General features: G+C 41.1%; 1 protein-coding gene across 2 annotated transcripts in view; it reads left to right on the forward strand.

The window, feature by feature from the left end:
* ZNF827 (zinc finger protein 827) overlaps window positions 1–17621 on the forward strand; it is a 199308-nt gene that overhangs the window by 112903 nt on the left and 68784 nt on the right. For both annotated transcript variants that reach the window (XM_004378845.2, XM_012556243.1), the window contains exon 7: window positions 752–809. In XM_004378845.2, coding sequence (XP_004378902.1) covers window positions 752–809 — 58 coding nt within the window. The remainder of the gene's footprint in view (window positions 1–751; window positions 810–17621) is intronic.

Genomic DNA, 17621 nt, shown 5'->3' on the forward strand with positions numbered 1-17621 from the left:
TTTACTTGTGCTGCAGTTGAAACGTGAAACCCTCAATGAGTCGGCCAGGTTTTCTATAGATACTTAAAAGAAGCCATTGAGAGCTGAGATGGTCAGGGCTAGGCCCTAGCATTTGAACTGGATTGGGAAGGCCAGAGTTAAACTTTTGTGTCCTTAAAAGCTAATTAAATAATTTCTGACAGCTGGTAGACACAGTCCTCAAGACAGAGTAAGGGGAGGGTTTACCTCTTCTTGTCTAATGATATTTTTTGTCCCTGGTGACATTTATCAGAATAAGCACTCAGAGACTGCCATACCAAGAGGTCTTACGGCCGTTTTATGTCTCCTCTCACCAAGGGGCCTAACAATACAGAATACTTAAAGGTTGTCATCAAAGTCAGAAGCAGAACAGTTGCAACAACTTCAGTTTTCATGCTGAATCAGAGGAAAGCAGAAATTTTCAGCTAGGGAAAGATAGAGTAGAAATAGCTGTCTTTGGGCACATAGCTCTGTGTGTGTGTGTACGCGTACTTACTAAGTCCTGATTAAAATCGGACAACACGCTTGACGTTTGTAATTAACCATTTCCCTTTGATTGGTTTGTAATAAAATATTTTTTTTGTGGATGCTGTCTACCTGCTGTTAGTGATTTTTTTTTACCACTCAGGCCCCAAAATTGACTTTCCTCAGCCCACAAGAGAAGTATTAGCTGGTGTTTCTGCTTATGCCTTCACTGCCTAAAATGTGTATGTTTTATTCTTTCTTGCTGCAGAAAAAGTGAGCAAAGAGCACAATCACACAAAAGAAAACACCATCCGGACCACCACCAGGTAGGCTATCTGGGGGGCCCCCCTCAGGTCACGCCCTGTGTGGGCCATCAGGCCCACATCACGTGTCGAAAATTGTTCTGAAACTGTGTCCTCACACTGGGTTCAAAGGGGTCGTGCCCCTCACCACCACTATGTACTAGAACTTTGGTTGATGGAAACAATACAGAAAGCAAGGACGCCAAGAGGGAAGACCGTAAATACTAATTAAACATCTAATAGGTGTCCTTTTGATGGAGAATTTTCCATATGTTATTGTTTTGCATTCTTTACGATATTCTTTGAAGTAGACATTATTATTACTATCCTCTTTGTAGAGTGTCTTGACCTAGGAGTTTAAGTAGGTGGCACTGCTGTGGTTGGGATCTGGGTTCGTATCTCAGGAAAGCCCCACCCAGTCAGTAAACCAGGGTTAGCAGGTGCACTCCTAACTAACTATGTGGCCATGGGCTGATCATTTGGCACTAAGGATGTCCCACCTTTTCACCTCACAGCATGGTTAACCAAAAAAACCCAAACCCGTTGCGGTCGGGTCTATTCCGACTCATAGCAATCCTATAGGACCGAGTTGAACTGCCCCATAGGGTTTCTAAGGAATGCCTGTGGATTCGAACTACCAACCTGTGGTTAGCAGCCGAACTCTTAACCACTCTGCCACCAGGGTTTCCACAACATGGTTAGGAGAGCAATAACAAAAAAAAGCAGAAGAAAGATAATGCTTTAAAAAATTGCCAGAAAATCAATATCATTAACTGTTGGCAAGGGAGTTTTCTATTTGCCAAAGGCAGTTCGAGGAGGTCAGCCAAGGTGGATTGCCCATTAATCGGTCATTACGAAGGGAGATGGACCCACCTGTGCTGCTCACATCTAGCCTGGAAGGCCACCCAAACCTGAAAAAGAGCCAAGAGTGAACACCCCACCACTGCAGAAAGGAAGCCCAGGGGAGATGCAGCCATCACCTTTGAAGGACCATCCTCTACCCTCAGCCCACCCTCCACAAGATGTGAGATCACTTTGCAGGATGAGCACCTAGGAGCCAGAAGAGCTAGCTGTGAGCTACCAAGTGTCTGAGTCAAGGAACTTTGCTTTCCTGATCAAACAGAGACATTCTTCCTGATGGGAGTGGTTGATTGGTTTTGTGTTTTTCATTCTTGCAACAAAAGATAAATGATGCTTTTCTCGATACGTTGTGAATTGACCTCGGAGCAGCTAATCCTCATTTGAGCCTGAACCCAGGTTTAATTTTTTTTTAATTCTATTAATTGGAATTTAGGAATATCAAATGTCAAACAGTAATTAAAACAGATCCAGCTTGCCTCACATAGGATTTCCATAGTATTAGGGAAGGGAACCCCACTCTAATAGAACAGAGAGTGAGCTTAGCCTCGTCTTCAGATACGGTGAAACCTGTGAGAGCCAGGACTCGATAAGACTGCCTTGTTTTTCCGGATCTTACAAGTTTTCTGCCTTTGACAGGGTGCAGTCTTACCACTTTTCTATCACTCATCTTAGTGGACAATATTTGAGTTTTTCTTCTCTGACAGGTTTCCACCTTACACAGATTCCAGGTTTCACAGGTGTTATTGATGGAAACAAGTCTTGTATAGATGGTCTGTGAAATGAATTGGAAAGTGGGTCTGGTGGGTAGAAAGCTATTTTGACTATTAAGTTGGATACCCAAGTAGGAGCTATAAGCCGTCATGAATTGTAGCTCACTCCCTTCTACATGTAAATCCTAAGGCTGTTCAGTAAATATGCTTGTGCCCATGGGTCCACTGATGAAATTGGCCAAATTGGTAGACATTTAAGAGCATCAGACTAAAAATAATAAATGTGGATTTTCATTTGCTTCCATAGGATTCAGAAGTGTCATAGGCCTGGTTCCCTAGAAGCAGAGGCTGAGGTGGGCATGTGTGTGGAAGTGCTTTATTGAGGGAGTGTTCCCAAGCCTGCAGGGAGGTGATGGAGGTAGTAAAAAAACCAAACTAGTTGAGTTGATTCTGATTCGTGGTGACCACATGTGTGTTAGAGTAGAACTGTGCTCCATAGGGTTTTCACTGCTGTGACCTTTCAGAATTAGATTGCCAGGCCTTTCTTCCAAGGCACCTCTGGGTGGGTTTGAACCATCACCTTTCGGTTAGTAGCCCAGACTTAACTATTTGCACCACCCAGGGACTCCTGATGGAGGCAGTAGAGGGAGAGAGAAGGAACTGGCAAGGGTATGGTTTTAGCTGGATCTAGGTTCAGCCCGATCCCACGGGGAGCTCCAGAGCATAGACTGCACCACAGAGTAGATCCTTCCCTTGAGGCAAGGGTGCCAGCTTTTTGTACTCCCGTATCAGTCACTGGGTGCAGATCACCCCCAGCAGGAGATGTATGACCTCCCAGGTAGGGGACTGCAGTTGGTGGGGGCATTTCTCACCAACTGTTGGCAGCCAGTGCTCACAGTAACTCGGGGTGGCTGCATTAGTGCAGTAGAGGGTGTCTGGGCAGCCCCAGCAGCTTCTCCTATGGAGGGTTTCTGCTGGCTTTTTAGTATTACGTGATAATATTTATATCCAGAAAGGTAGGCTGCCAGACCACGTTACTTTATGTTTTGTAGGCATTCTCAGGGAAGAGATCAGAAGAGGCTTGAACTAGCTATAAACAAGTGAAATATGCCTTATATTGCCGTGGCTAGAGCTACAGCATGATGATAGGATAGAAGAGATTTTTATTTATTTATTTTTTTAACCATGTGGCAAAAATGAAGCAATCCTTAAATTCTCTTCTTGCTAGGAGATTATGAGTAAGAAGAAATCCAAATCATATCTTTTGTCCAAAGCAAAGGAAGAGATGCTTCCTGCAAGCTGCTAGCATACTGTATAGTGTTCAGAAATCTGTTACAGAATTCTTGGTTTACAGTTCTTCTGCAAAAATCCTCTGTATATTTTTCTTTTTCTTCTGAGTATGCAACTTGCTCAATTAGCCTATCCCCAAATATATCTCTTTTTTACCTTCTCACTTCATCACTTCAGGTGGAATAGAGTCAAGCTGCTTTGTGCCAAGAAATCCTCTTTCACCTGAGTTAACTGATATCAGGGACAGAAAAAAATGCCAACTCTCTTCTGATTCCTGTTTTAGAAGGAACTCTTATTTTGTATGTACAAGATCAGCTCATGGATTATGTTTTAAGGTATGATTTATCATGCTCTCTGGAAGGATTTACATCCAGCCTTAAAATTCCCATATTTATGGATTCTTAACAGGAGCCTTGTAGCACGGTGATTAAGCACTCAGCTGCTAACTGAAAGGTTGGCAGTTCAAACCCACCAGCTGCTCCTCGGGAGAAAGATGTGGCAGTCTGCTTCTGTAAAGATTTACATCCTTGGCAACAACATGGGGTAGCTCTACTCTGTCCTATAGAGTCGCTATGAGTCGGAATTCACTCAACAGCAATGGGTATAGATTCTTAAGATGTTTGGTTCGTTATCAAATTTCATATGCTTGAATTCATAGAAGAAACTGACTGTTCAGAACAGTGGCTCACGATTGGAGTTACGTTCAGGATTTTCGTTGTTTGAGAGTTGGTAGGTACATTTATGATAGTTTCATTACGAAGGGTAGCTTAGCCTTGGAATGCTGGCCTCAGCATAGTATTGAAAGCCTTTGCAAACGTCGATCCCTGAGTTCTTCCACTCATGAAGCTCTCCTCCTCCAAGAACCTTGATACCCAGGGTTGTGAGGGGGAAGAAGAGACGTGCACGACTGAAGAACAGATGATTCTCTCCACGTCCTTTATAAACCACGACTGCCTCCATGGTTGTGGTGTTTATTGTTTTTGATCTCCATTCTCATTCCAACCACAAGAACTAAGGAAAATGTATCAACCCAAGAAGAAACACCGTAAAGTTTGGCATTCCAATACTCGGCGCTTTCCTGTTAGATGTAGGGATACCAATTTCCATGCTCGGGCACCAACAGAACATGAAACCCGTCGATGTGTACAGTTAACGATGCATTCTGTAAGGGCTGGTGGGCGCACCTCCCTCTTCATTAAATCCTCCCTCCTCACATCTGTCCGCCGGCCGTTCTGCTGCTAGAAGATGGGCAGATCTGGAGAGAGAAAATGATGTTAGATGGAATTCCTTGTTAGCAATTTTTTAAAAGAGTTAGGTGAAGCTAAAGGTCAAAAGTAATAACTAGCAAGTTTCTGGATCATTGGCTCCCTACCTCTTTTTTTTTTTTTTTTAGGTCTTATAATAGAAAATTTCGAACATATACAGATATAGAGAGAGTTGACTCATCACCTAGTTTAAACAGTTATCAATTCATGACCAATGCTGTTTTGTCTATTCCTTTGTTCCACTTCCTCCCTCCCCCTAGATAATTTTAAAGCAAATCCCAGACATCACTTTAAGAAGTGACTTGAGAATTCCTGTGTTGCTGTTTTTAATCCTGAAAACTTAGACTCAGCTGCTTAAATTAGGATCATCTTCCCAAAAGTAAAGGAGAAAAACAGTCCACTAAAGTACACCATGTAGCCAGGCAGAAAAATCAATCTACTTAGCAGCTGGGATGATTGGACCATGTGGTCCCAGCTCACTAATGCAGAGACCTTGCCCCTTGCACCCTTGTTTGTGCCCTCAGAGGGGGCACCTCCACTGAACTAGTCCTTCAGGTGGAACTTCACTTTAATTGCTAAAACAGCAGTTCTTTTGCCTGTTTAACCTTAGAGTCTAGAAAATTCAATCTAAGTATAAAGAAGGCTGTAAGTCTCCTTTGAGATAGTGTGTGGACTGAGCGTTCTTAATGCCATTCTGTCTGACAAATGAGATGGAGAGAGAATCCTGGCCAAACCCATGAGAATGGAAAGACTGAACACTTACAAGACTAATAAGATCCTGATTTTTTCAATTTCCTTCCCAATACAAGCCTAGGTTCTGTAGGGAGCAGAGAGCCAGCTAATACGATCATTTGTAGATGAAAGTATATGAGGCATGATATCATAACAAGATCCCAAGGTTTAATGGAATAAAAAGAAGATCTACATCTTTTGACATGGACCATCACCCAGCCAGAAGCTCGATAAGATCTAAATAGGAAAATGGAACCCTAGAGTAAGAATCAGATAGCTCCTGGCAGGTGAATTGGACAAGCTCAATGTTGTGAAACACCATGAACGTCAAACAGTGGCTGCCAAGAACCCTCTCTTGGTTATTTGTTCTCTCTTTTCCCCATTAATAATTCAGTGTCCACAGGGGTATAAAATTGCAGGCCTGTAAGGAAAGCTTCTCACACCTGTCTTGCTTTATTCCAAAAGCAAGGGAGTGTTTGCCTGAATTGTCCTTCTCTCCATTAGTAGACAAAAAACAGAAGTGGGAGAACCCAAGAAAGGTAGATTCCTATCATGCTGTGCAGACCACCGTTTAATTTGCCCAATTTTCAGAATCCAAAATGCAAACTATTTTTCTATGATTTAGATAATGGCACTTGCATTGTTTACTAAAGGATATATTCACTTTGAAGTGTCCAGTATATTTCCTGTGTGATAGTTTGGATGCACGTCCTTAAATATTTATGATTCAGTAATAGAAACTGCACAAATTGTAAAAGTGTGATGTGCTGCCTCAATTCATGCAATTTCCCCTTTATATTTCTTTGGAAGGCATAATAATGCTCTATTACTTTAAAAAGTAAAGAACACTGGATTAAACTCAAATCAAACCCGTTGCCGTCCAGTCGATTCCGACTCATGGTGACCCTATAGGACAGAGTAGAACTGCCCCATAGGGTTTCTAAGGCTGTAGATCTTTACGAAAGCAGACTGCCACATCTGTCTTCTGCAGAGTGGCTGGTGGGTTCGAACCATCAGCCTTTCAGTTAGCAGCCGAGTGCTTAACCTCTGATAGAAGCAATTAAGAAAAGAAACAGGAGAGCAAATGAAATTGGTGATTTTGGAGCAGTTTTACATATATTCTCTTTACCCTTTAGATTTACACGCTGAGAGTTCTATTTCTGAAGAACAGAAGCTGCTACTTATTTCAAGAAGTCCCTTCAGTTAGGACATACAATTACTTTTTGGTGAAGTCAAGGCTGTTGGTGGGCCATATGGTGCCGTTGCCAATTTTTAAAAGATGCCCTTCTTCAGGACACTGCCATCTGCTGGAATACTGTCATAATAAATACAAATCTTTGATGTTTGTGATGTGAGTCATGCCCCCTTAAGTATGGTGCCTTTGTGCAGTGCACAGTCTGCACGACTGTCTGCAGCTGCCCTGACACAAATGTTGACTTGAGAGTAATTTCATTGGAAATGCATCTTTTTCAACTTATCTTTGAGTTTTCATTTTTCAAAGAAATTAAAACTTATCCTTAAAAACAGTATGAACTTATGAACGAATTCTGTTCCTAAGTCTGTCTTTAAGCCGCATTTGTACGTAAGTCAGAACAGTTAGGTACGGTTCACATCTAACGTCAGTTAGTCAAATGTTTGTCATAGTATATAGCATATAAGGTAACTTAGTATATAAAGTACCTTTCTATACATAAAAAACATTAAAGAAACACTTCCAGATACACTAAAACATCTTTAACATAATAATACGTTAATAATAATAATAATGTTTTGATATGCGTCGCAAAGTAGTGCCCCTTTGTTATTATGAACCATTGTATGTATCTCATATTTTTAAAATAATAGGCTTTACGGAGAGTTGGTTCGAAACTACGGCTTATACATAAATTAGACATTCGTAACCCCGGGGTTGCCTGTAGATAATTTTTTATATGTGTAGGCTGAAACTACTTTGTACAGTGTTGCCATTTGAAGTTATTTTTTTTTCTCCCCTTCTCATTTCACCAGGCCTTTCTCAGTACTTTTATCTACTGTGTACTCCGTTGTCCTGTAGGTATTATCCTCTGCTATTTTTCTGCCCAAGTGTGACAGCTATACTGAACCATTATAGTTGAAACAATATTCCACTAGAACTGTTTAGTGTCATGTTACTCTGAAGAGGCAAGTTTAAATCTCCTTCACAGAATCTGAAGAGAGTTGTGCCTTTCTTTTCTTCATTTCCCATGGGTACTCCCACCTTTATTTCTACTGACTTGTGACAGTATTCCATCTTGTTTGTATAACCTTAGGAGTCATGAATGAAGTGTAAATTTGTAAGTCTCTGTAAGTAGACTTCCAGAACGTGCGTTCTCCCCAAGGCAGCTTTGACAGATTATACGAGGTAACATAACCAGGAGGGATATGTGGTTAAGGTGCTGGCTTCAATCCTGTTCTTATCTGGGATTTTCTCTCAAGAGTATCTCCATGGTTGTTACTAGGAATATATCAAATATTCACACCTTGACCTCTGTTTAAGGAGGAGGCAGCCTCCCAGAAGACACTGCAGTCAAAAGGAATGTTAGAAAGGACCACCCCCATTTCACTGGCATTAGAATATCTGCAACTTCTGTGTGACATAGACTCTTGTGTCGCTGCAAAGCAAGACTAAGTTAATCTGTTCTCTGCTCACCTCATCAGAAAACCCATTGTCCTTGTTTATGTAGAAAGTCAGATTCCACCAGGAGATCCAGGTCCCTGCACAAGCTGACATTTTGTGTATCTGGAAGTGCAGGATTGACTTCCTTGGTCTGAGGTTGGCCTGGGCTCCCGGGTCTGCCCCCCGCAGTGTGGCAGCCCTCAACAAGGCCTGGCATTGTGCTTCACAAAAGATGAATGCTAGAGCTGCAGCAACAGGAACTCGTTCCTTGAAAACCTGGTGTTAGGTTGTACGTATTGGCCTGCCTTTAAGGCAACCTCAGATATAAGGCACTCGTACTTTTCAAAGGAGAAAATTAAAAACATGACACACCTATATATATATGTTTTTTTTTCTTTTCCTGAGATGCTCAATTTCTGTTTTACCGTACTTTGAACAGCTCCTTTCTTCCATAGCTTTCTGCCTTCTGAGGCTGGAGCTGACAGATAACACTGGTAGGATCGTAATTTAGATATGGTTGTTCCTGCCCTGTGTCTTTACAACTGTCTTCAATTATATAGTCCCTCTGAGTTTACTCTTTAAAAAGGTAAGAGTCTCTTCAAAAATAAAGGATCCTGAACAGTAAAACTTAATCGTTTTCTTTAAGTTTCAAAAATAACTTCTATTTCCAGGCAATTAAAAAAAAAAAAAAAAACCCGTTGCCATTGAGTGGATTCCAACTCATAACAACCCTATAGGAGAGAGTAGAACTCCTCATAGGGTTTCCAAGGAGTGGCTGGTGTATTCGAACTGCCTACCTTTTGGTTAGCAGCTGAACGCCTGACCACTTCACCACCAGGGCTCCCCCAGACAATATAAACCAAAAAAACCAAACCTGTTCCGTCGAGTTGATTCTGACTCATAGAGACCTTAAAGGACAGAGTAGAACTGCCCCATAGGGTTTCCAAGGAGCACCTGTTGGATTCAAACTGCCGACCTTTTGGTTAACAGCTTAACTCTTAACCACTATGCTACCAGAGTTTCCTCCCCCAGACAATAGAGGAGAATATAAAGAAAGAAAAAACAATCATTTATAATCCTGCTGTGGAACCCTGGTGGCGTAGTGGTTAACAGCTTGGCTGCCAAAAACTTAGCGGTTCAAATCCACCAGCTGCTCCTTGGAAACCATACAGAGCAGTTCTACTCTATCCTATGAAGTTCCTATGAGTCAGAACCCACTGGACGGCACCTAACAACAACATAATCCTGCTACCCAGAGCCACTGCTAAGGTGGTAGCGTGGATCGTTGTTGAATTTTTTTGTTTTTTAATTTATTTAGGTATACCTATAAAAATTTGGATCCTACTATATATATAGTTTTGTAATCTTCTCTTTTCACCTAACAATATATTTAAGAACATCTTTTCATGTCAGTAAACAGAACCCACTATTATTCTTTTTAAGGTTTGCTTAGTATTCAGTGTTTGCATATGTTATTATTTGTCTAATCAGTCTCCTATTAAAATTATTGGATAGCAAAGGGGTTTTTTCCCCAAGTTGTTGCTAACATAAACAATGCTGGGAGAAAATGTTCTACGTGTGTATTTGCATACTTGTCTGATTTTTCTTTTCCTATAGAACAAATTCTAGAAGGGAACTGATGACTCTAAAAAGCACTCATATTTTTCACACTTTTGCTATGAATTGTTAAATTGATTTCCAAAAAGGTTGAATCTACAATTCTACCAAAAGCTAGTGAGAGAGAAAAAAACAAACAACACCCATTGCCATCAGATTGATTCCAATTTGTAGTGAACCTATAGGACAGAGTAGAGCTGCCCCATAGGGTTTCCAAGGCAGATCTTTGTGGAAGCAGACTGCCATATCTTTCTCCTGTGGAGTGGCTGGTGGGCTCAAACCCCTGACCTTTCAGTTAGCAGATGAACGCTTTCACCACTTCACCACCAGGGCTCCTAATGAGAGAGAAACAAAGGGCATAATTCTAAGGTCTGACGAACTTTGTGCTTTATTATTAAAAAAAAAAAAAAAAAAAATTGAAGGGGTTAAAAATCATATCTTACAATTAAAACATTTGCATTTATTGATTCCTAATGGAATTAAGCATTTTGTTCATAGGGAGGCGTTTGTGTTTGTTTTTTTATATATTTTCTTTTACTGTCATTATTTTGTTTGGTGGTTGGTCTGGGTTGGATTTTTGCTTAGGTGTTGCTGTTAATTTATTATTATGAAAGATTTCAAAACAAAGTAGAAAGAATAATATAATAAATCGCCCTACCCTTATCACCCAGACTGAACTGTTATCGACATTTTGCTACACTTGCTTCACCAATCTTTTTTAATTTTTCCATAGTTAAAGCATATCCCAAACCAATCAAACCAAACCCATTGCCGTCTAGTCAATTCCAACTCATAGTGACCCTATAGGGCAGATTAGAACTGCCCCATAGGATTTCCAGCGAGCGACAAGTGGTTTCAAACTGCTGACTTTTCGGTTAGCAGCAGAGCTGTTGAACCCCTGTGCCACCGGGGCCCTTCTTTGGTGTATACAGCTCTAAAAAAATAAGGATGTTTTCCACAGTACCATTTAAGACTTTAAAAAATCAGCATGTTTGATCGGTTTTTAATTGCTGAGAAGATTGGCAACAGCCAAGTGAACAGCCATACCAAGGGAACAGGAGATGAGGGAAACACAGCTTGCCTTTCCTGCCCCTTTTTTCAAGCCATTTCCAAAAATTAAAGAAGGAAGCCTGGTGCCTGAATGGGAAGTGGAATGATGGAGTGACCTTGGTTCTCCCTTTGTCCACAAGCCCCATTTAGAAACTCACTGAATCCCCAATGCCAGCCTCAAATTTTAGATGAATACTTCAGCTGAACTTTGCCAGTGTGTCAAGATTAATTGAAGTTTTATTCACTACCGACCCTCTTTCTTTAAAAATGTTTGAGCCCAACTTAAGCATTGACCAGGTTTCCAGGCATAGTCCACCAGGGTTACAGGAGGTCTTCTCTGTGATGCTGTTTTTAAGCTTGAATAAGGAGCTTGCTGTTTCAGATGGCCAAGGTTGTCTTCAGGGCAGGGACTGGCAATCGTTTTTAATCGAGAGCATTCCTCTTCACCTTAAGTGCCCTAACCAGCCACTGAGGGGTCTTTTATAAAACAAACAAATGAAATCGTCCAGGACCAACCCAAAAGCAAACCCTATGCCGCAGAGTCGATTCTGACTCATAGCAACCCTATAGGACAGAGTAGAACTGCCCCCATGGGTTTCCAAGGAGCGGCTGGTGGGTTTGAACTGCTGGCCTTTTGGTTAGCAGGCGAGCTCTTAACCACTGCGCCACCAGGGCTCCTCATCTAGGACAGGGGTCCTCATTTCTGTGATATTGAAGAGGGAAAAATAATATTCATGAGTACCACTGAAAATGCATTTTCTTACTTTTTAGATTAACTTTTTTACTGACTACAAGGCAGTTAATAAGAAAACTGGTTCTGATTTTTATACCTTAAATATTAATAATATCTTGGCACATTTGAGAAGCAGCAGCTACACAAGCTCTCATCCAAAAAGAAATTGAGAGCTCCAGCCAGAAGTTAGGACCACATATGGTACAAGGTCAGTATGTAACTAGAGTGATTGCGACCAGGAACACTGGTGGCACAGTGGTTTAGCGCTCGGCTGCGAACCAAAAGGTCGGGGGTTGGAACTCACCCAGTAGCTTCACAGGAGAAAAGAAAGACCCTAGTGATCTGCTTCCATAGAGGTTACAGCTTAGAAAAACCTATGGGGCAGCTCTACTCTGTCACATAGGGTCGCTATGAGTTGGAACTGACTCAACAGCACACAACAACAGCAACATACTAGAGCTAATTGATCTTACCAGTGTTTTCTTCTTTATTTCAGTATTCATCATAATACTGATGATACGCCTGTATCAAATCCTGGTATTTATTTTTTAAAGGGTTCAAATTTAATTTACAAAAATCTGCAGAACTGAGTAATTAATATATTTTAATAGTCATTTATAAGTATGTTACAAAACATAGATATGTAAGTATATAAAAAATTTGAAAAAATATTCACTGCATAAAAATTAAGAAAATGGCATTTATCGTGAGAATTGAAAATGAGATGTTACTTGATCTTTTAAAAACTGGATTCTTTAAAAAATAAAGTGTGGCAATGTTTTTGTTGTTGAGCTGTGAACATATATTTGTGCAAGCTTCCAAAAAAGCTTTTTCTTACTTAAAAGTACTTGAGGAAATTATTAAGAAGATAGTTATAACTAATCCAAATATTTTCCATATTTCTTAATCTTCAAATAATCCCATCTTTCTTATTTGATATATTTGAGAAGCTTTAAAAAAAAAACTTGGTCTTTAGTAACGACTGTAATCTGTTATTAGCAAGCTCTAGTTTTTGTTCAAAGAAAACATTTCCATATTGTTCTCATTTCCCTTTGTTTCATTATGTATACATGGAGATTCTTCATGGAAGTTACCTGTATCCATTTTGATTCTGTCACAGTCATATTCTATATATTCACAAGAGTAACATTTGGTGTTGGAATAACTTTGTTCTGTCGACCTGTCTTCTTGAGGATTTTGGAGGCGTGGAAGATTGCTTTCTCAACTAGTGTGTCTCATCACTTCAGAATGTTTGTGCGCCGTGTAACTCTTGTCAGTGAGTTTTTTTTAACTATGGTCATGTCTCATGGTCTAAATGATTCAGAGGTCAAATTTTTAAAAATACCAGTATGCTGGTTTTAGATGATCAAATATATGGTATTTCAGTTCTTAAAAAATATCATGTTGTATTGAAATGCTAAAATGCCAAAAACCAGTATTGCAGTGACTTGAACTGACAGCTGGGACTAAGTAGAGCCGAGGGAACACAGCCTTCAGGGTTCCATGGCCCCGGTGCTGAGGTCTCCTGGGGAGCGGGTGTCAGAGAAGGAGAGAGAGCACTAGTTCCACAGAACTTTTCCACCCCAGACTGCTCTTCTTTTCAATCTTTAGCTTCTCATACATATCTAAGTCAGATAATTTGTTCTTAAAATGTCCATAAAATAAAATAAAAAGTAATCCAAGAGCTTTTGGACATGTATTACTCAGCTCTTGGAAAAGATATGGAAGCCTTGTTATATTGTATGAATATATAGCTGAATAAGATAGTCAGATACTTTCATCATACATATATATGTTTTTTATTCACTGAAGAAAAATTTATCTGTGCTTGGATTGAAGTCAGAATATCACTTCAGGTTCATTTGCCTGAAACTCTTACATTTAACAGAATTTCATTCAACTGTGGTCTACAAAGATCCTTATGGGTTCTGAGTAAAAACTCATTACAAAGCAGAGTCTTTCCTTCCTTTGTTTAGTTTTTATGTTTCTTTTCTATTTGCCATTCCCAAGTTTAGTCCTGAGAGTCATTGTTACTGCCTTTTTGAAGGGAAAAAAAATTATTCTTCCTTTGCTCCTTTAAAACTATTGTGTCATTACAAAACATAACTTCTTTTTTCCTTGACTTTCTCTTATATGCTGTATCCCCATCCTTTTTGATTTTCATTTTCTTTTTGTTTTGGTTTTTGCTGTCAAAATGCGAATTCCCGTAACTTTTTGGTTTTGATGGTGGCACACGGGTGGGGTAGTTTTCCAATAGCTGGGCCTTCAGTTCAGCGTGAAGCAGAGCTCCCTGTTGGCACTCACATGTTAAAGGTGGAAGGAAATGTTTGTGCCACAATTGGCACTTAGCAAAATGTATCACTATTTAGGGCCATAATCTTTTTTGAACTTATTATTTATTGTAAATCTTTTCTTTTCACAGCATTGTGCTGCTGACCTCCAGTCAGCGCTGTCTGATGACTGGAATTGTCCAGTCACAGTGACGGCATTGCCCCTTCAGATTTCAGCCCTTAGATTTTCTTCAGGAGAAAAATAAAAATACCCATTCAGTGTCTTTTTCACTTTAATTGAGAAAAGAAACTCAAATAGATAAAAGTTTTGCAAGATTGATTCTAAGTAAGAAAAGACAGGAAAATTAATGGAGGAATTGGACAGTTCTAAGTCTATCCCAATAGCTTCCAGACTCTGCTACCGAAAGTTTGAATATTTATAGGAATTATCTCGGTCTTACAGGTAACCAGGGCCAAAGGGAATACTTTGTGGTAGGTGGAGATTTTGTTAAATGGAAATAAGCGGTGATTCCCTCTCCCGTTTAGCTATCTGTTTCAGCCTCCTCCTGTACCAACTTTTTGCCAAAAACATTAACTAGCAATGAATCTGTTTCTTTGACAGTTTACCTTTTGCCTTTTTCCACTTCCTTTGCTCACTTTCTAGTGGAGAGAGGCCTTTTCGTAGTAAGATGACTAAAATTTAGGCAGCTGGAGAGTCAGAAAACAGGGACCCTGGGGCATTCACAAACTGGCTCCTTTTCTGGAAGAATCAGTACCCAACTAAGTTACCAGTTGAAGGGCCCTGGGCACTGCTTCAAAGAAGCATATATCGAGTCTGATTTATTTTGTTTGTTCTCCTCCCTGGGAAGATGCAGACCCGGTCCATTCTCTTATCAGGCACCTCCTGGGACTTCCTGCCCCACCACCCTCTCCCAACAATGACAGCCACTGTTCAGCATGAACAAGAGGCTGGCCCCACCACCACTTAACCTAGTGCTTTGTTTGTGGCAAAGCCAGGCATCAGCTGAGATCAAATGTGCTTCTGTACCTTCAATCACTGTAAAACATGGGAGGAGAAAAAAGAGCTCAGGAACACTGTGTCGACATTCTAAAGCATACGCTGCTCGGCCCTGCCAGCCCAGCCTCTAAGTTATAAGTTCAGTGTCTTTTGTCCTCTCAGAACATGGGCAGAGAGAAAGATGGCCAATGTGTTTGGAGATCCAGTCCCATCAAGCAAGCATATGCTATATAGGGCATGTTCCAAATACGGTTTTCCCTCTTCTCTCTCTTCCTGAAACATAGATGTCGATTAGGTGGTAGAAGGAAAGATGCCTATGCAGCCATAGTGCCACAGTGAGCTTCCTGTCTGTGCTGAGAGAAAGGTTTACAAACACATAATGACACCGTTCCTCTTCATTTAGGTTTAATAACAGGGACGTGCTTGCCCTCGGAAGCAGTGGGTACAGGCAATGGAGAATGTGATCTCACAGCAAAGTTTAGGATTGCAAATTGACCACGCCCGTGAGTTACAGAAGCTTCAGGAAATTGGAGTATACCTTGACTTTCAGACAGAAGTAAAGACTAAAATCATTCTCACTTTCTTTGTGTCTCAGTTGAAAATGTCTTCCTTCAGCTTCCCAGGATCCTGCATGCTGAAATGGCTGTTTCCCAAACCCTTTTGTCCCGTCATCATCTATCTCTTCCTTTTGCTGTGTCCATTCCGAGACGTATTCACGGGTTCATACTGTTGATGTTAGGTGCCCTCGAGTTGGTTCCGACTCATAGCAACTCTTTGTACAACAGAACGAAACACTGCCCTGTCCTGCACCATCCTCACGATCGTTGCTGTGTTTGAGCCCATTGTTGCAGCTACTGTGTCAGTCCATCTCGTTGAGGGTCTTCCTCTTTTTTTGCTGACCCTCTATTGCCTATGAATTCTATGTCTATGTTTGTATTGTCTATGAATTCCCCATGACAGGCAGTTTAGCCTAGCGGGGCAGGGTGCAGACTGTGACACCAACCTGCCTGGCTGGGTTCAAATCCTGGCTCAGCTCTCTGGATGTGGGCAAGTTACTTAACTTCTCTATGCTTCAGTCTCTTCATCTGTAAAATGGAGATAATAATAGTGATGGCTTCCCCATAAGGTTGTCTTAAGGACTAAATGAAGTTAATACACACAAAGCAATTTAGAACAGTGCCAGATTCCTGGTTAGCAATGTATGTGTTAGTTTTGTTGTTGTTTTTTGTTGAGCATATACTGCAGCGTGTATTAAGAACTTTAACGTAAAATGTCTCATTTAACTTTCCACCTTTTTTCCGATGATGAAACTGAGGCTAGAGAAATTATTGACTTGCCAAAGGTCACTTAGCTATGAAGTGGCCAATCTGGAATTTAGAGTCAGATCCCCTGATCCCCAAGACTGCCAAGCTGAGGCGCTCCCACCCCTAGCATGAATGAATATGAAAGCAGAGCATGGTAGCGTGTGTCCGGCCTGAGCCTGGTGCTCTGTTAATCTGATAGCTTCTCTTTACAGATAAGACCTTACACCAGGCCTAAGCTGCCTTGACGTCTGTAAGTTTCTCCATTCATTCTTTGCCCCATAAAAGCATTGCTGGTCTTTTGTGCGTTTTAGTATTCAGCATGACTCCCTTCTAAATCTCTGCTCCCTCTGAAGAAATCTTTTCTTTTCTATACAGGATAAAGCTGGCATCCAGGGTAGAAAATTATTTGGAATGTTGTTTCCCTCAGTGATTGTCTCCGTTTCAACTCAATTTATTCTGAACATCTTGGTGATAATAGGGCTTCACTCCTCACATCAGTGTAAATCTTTCTGTTGAAGAGAACATACGAAGATGCAGAGCTAGCTCGTTTCCACCGCTTAGTAAAACCTAGGAGACTTTCCCACAATATAGCATGAGTGCCTCTGCCTTGTTCACCTAGAAACCTTAGAGTTGGTTGTAAATGTATCAGTGGGCTTCACCATAGGAGCTGCGATGGTGCCAGCTTCACATGACTTCTAACCTAAAGGTTGGTGGTTGAAACACACTCAGCAGTGCTGTGGAAGAAAGGCCTAGCAACCTGCTTCCGTAAAAGTGGTTGTGTTATGTGCCATCGAGTCAATTTTGACTGAAAGCGACCCTATAGGATGGAGTAAAACTGCCTCATAGGGTTTCCAAGGCTGTAAATCTTTACTTAAGCAGACTGCCACATCTTTCTCCCACGGAGTGGCTGGCGGGTTCGAACCACCGACCTTTTGATTAGCAGCTCAGCACTTAACCATTGCACCACCAGGGCTCCTTTTCTGTAAAGGTTACAGCCAAGGAAATTTGACAGAGTAGTTCTACACTGTAACACCTGGAGTCTCCATGAGTTGAGGTTGACTCTATGGCAACAGGTTTGGTTTTTTTTAAATGTTGTTTTATGGGCTTTTCCTACTCTGTCTTTTCAACTGATCTGTGGTTGTTGCTGCTGGTTTGTAGCACGTGCCACCAGCATCGCCACGCCCCATGTCCACTTCTGCTCTCACTGCCTGCCTTGACTCTGCAAGCCTCCAGACCTTGCTGCCCACTGCAGCCAGGAGAGCTTCCCAGAACTGAAGCCCTGTCCCGCCAGCTTTCCTTAAAACACGGCGCTTCCCACTGCTTTGCAGACAAAGCCATGAGCCCCTCCAAT

This window comes from Trichechus manatus, unplaced genomic scaffold (assembly GCF_000243295.1).
Source record: "Trichechus manatus latirostris isolate Lorelei unplaced genomic scaffold, TriManLat1.0 scaffold00059, whole genome shotgun sequence".
Lineage (NCBI taxonomy): Eukaryota > Metazoa > Chordata > Mammalia > Sirenia > Trichechidae > Trichechus > Trichechus manatus.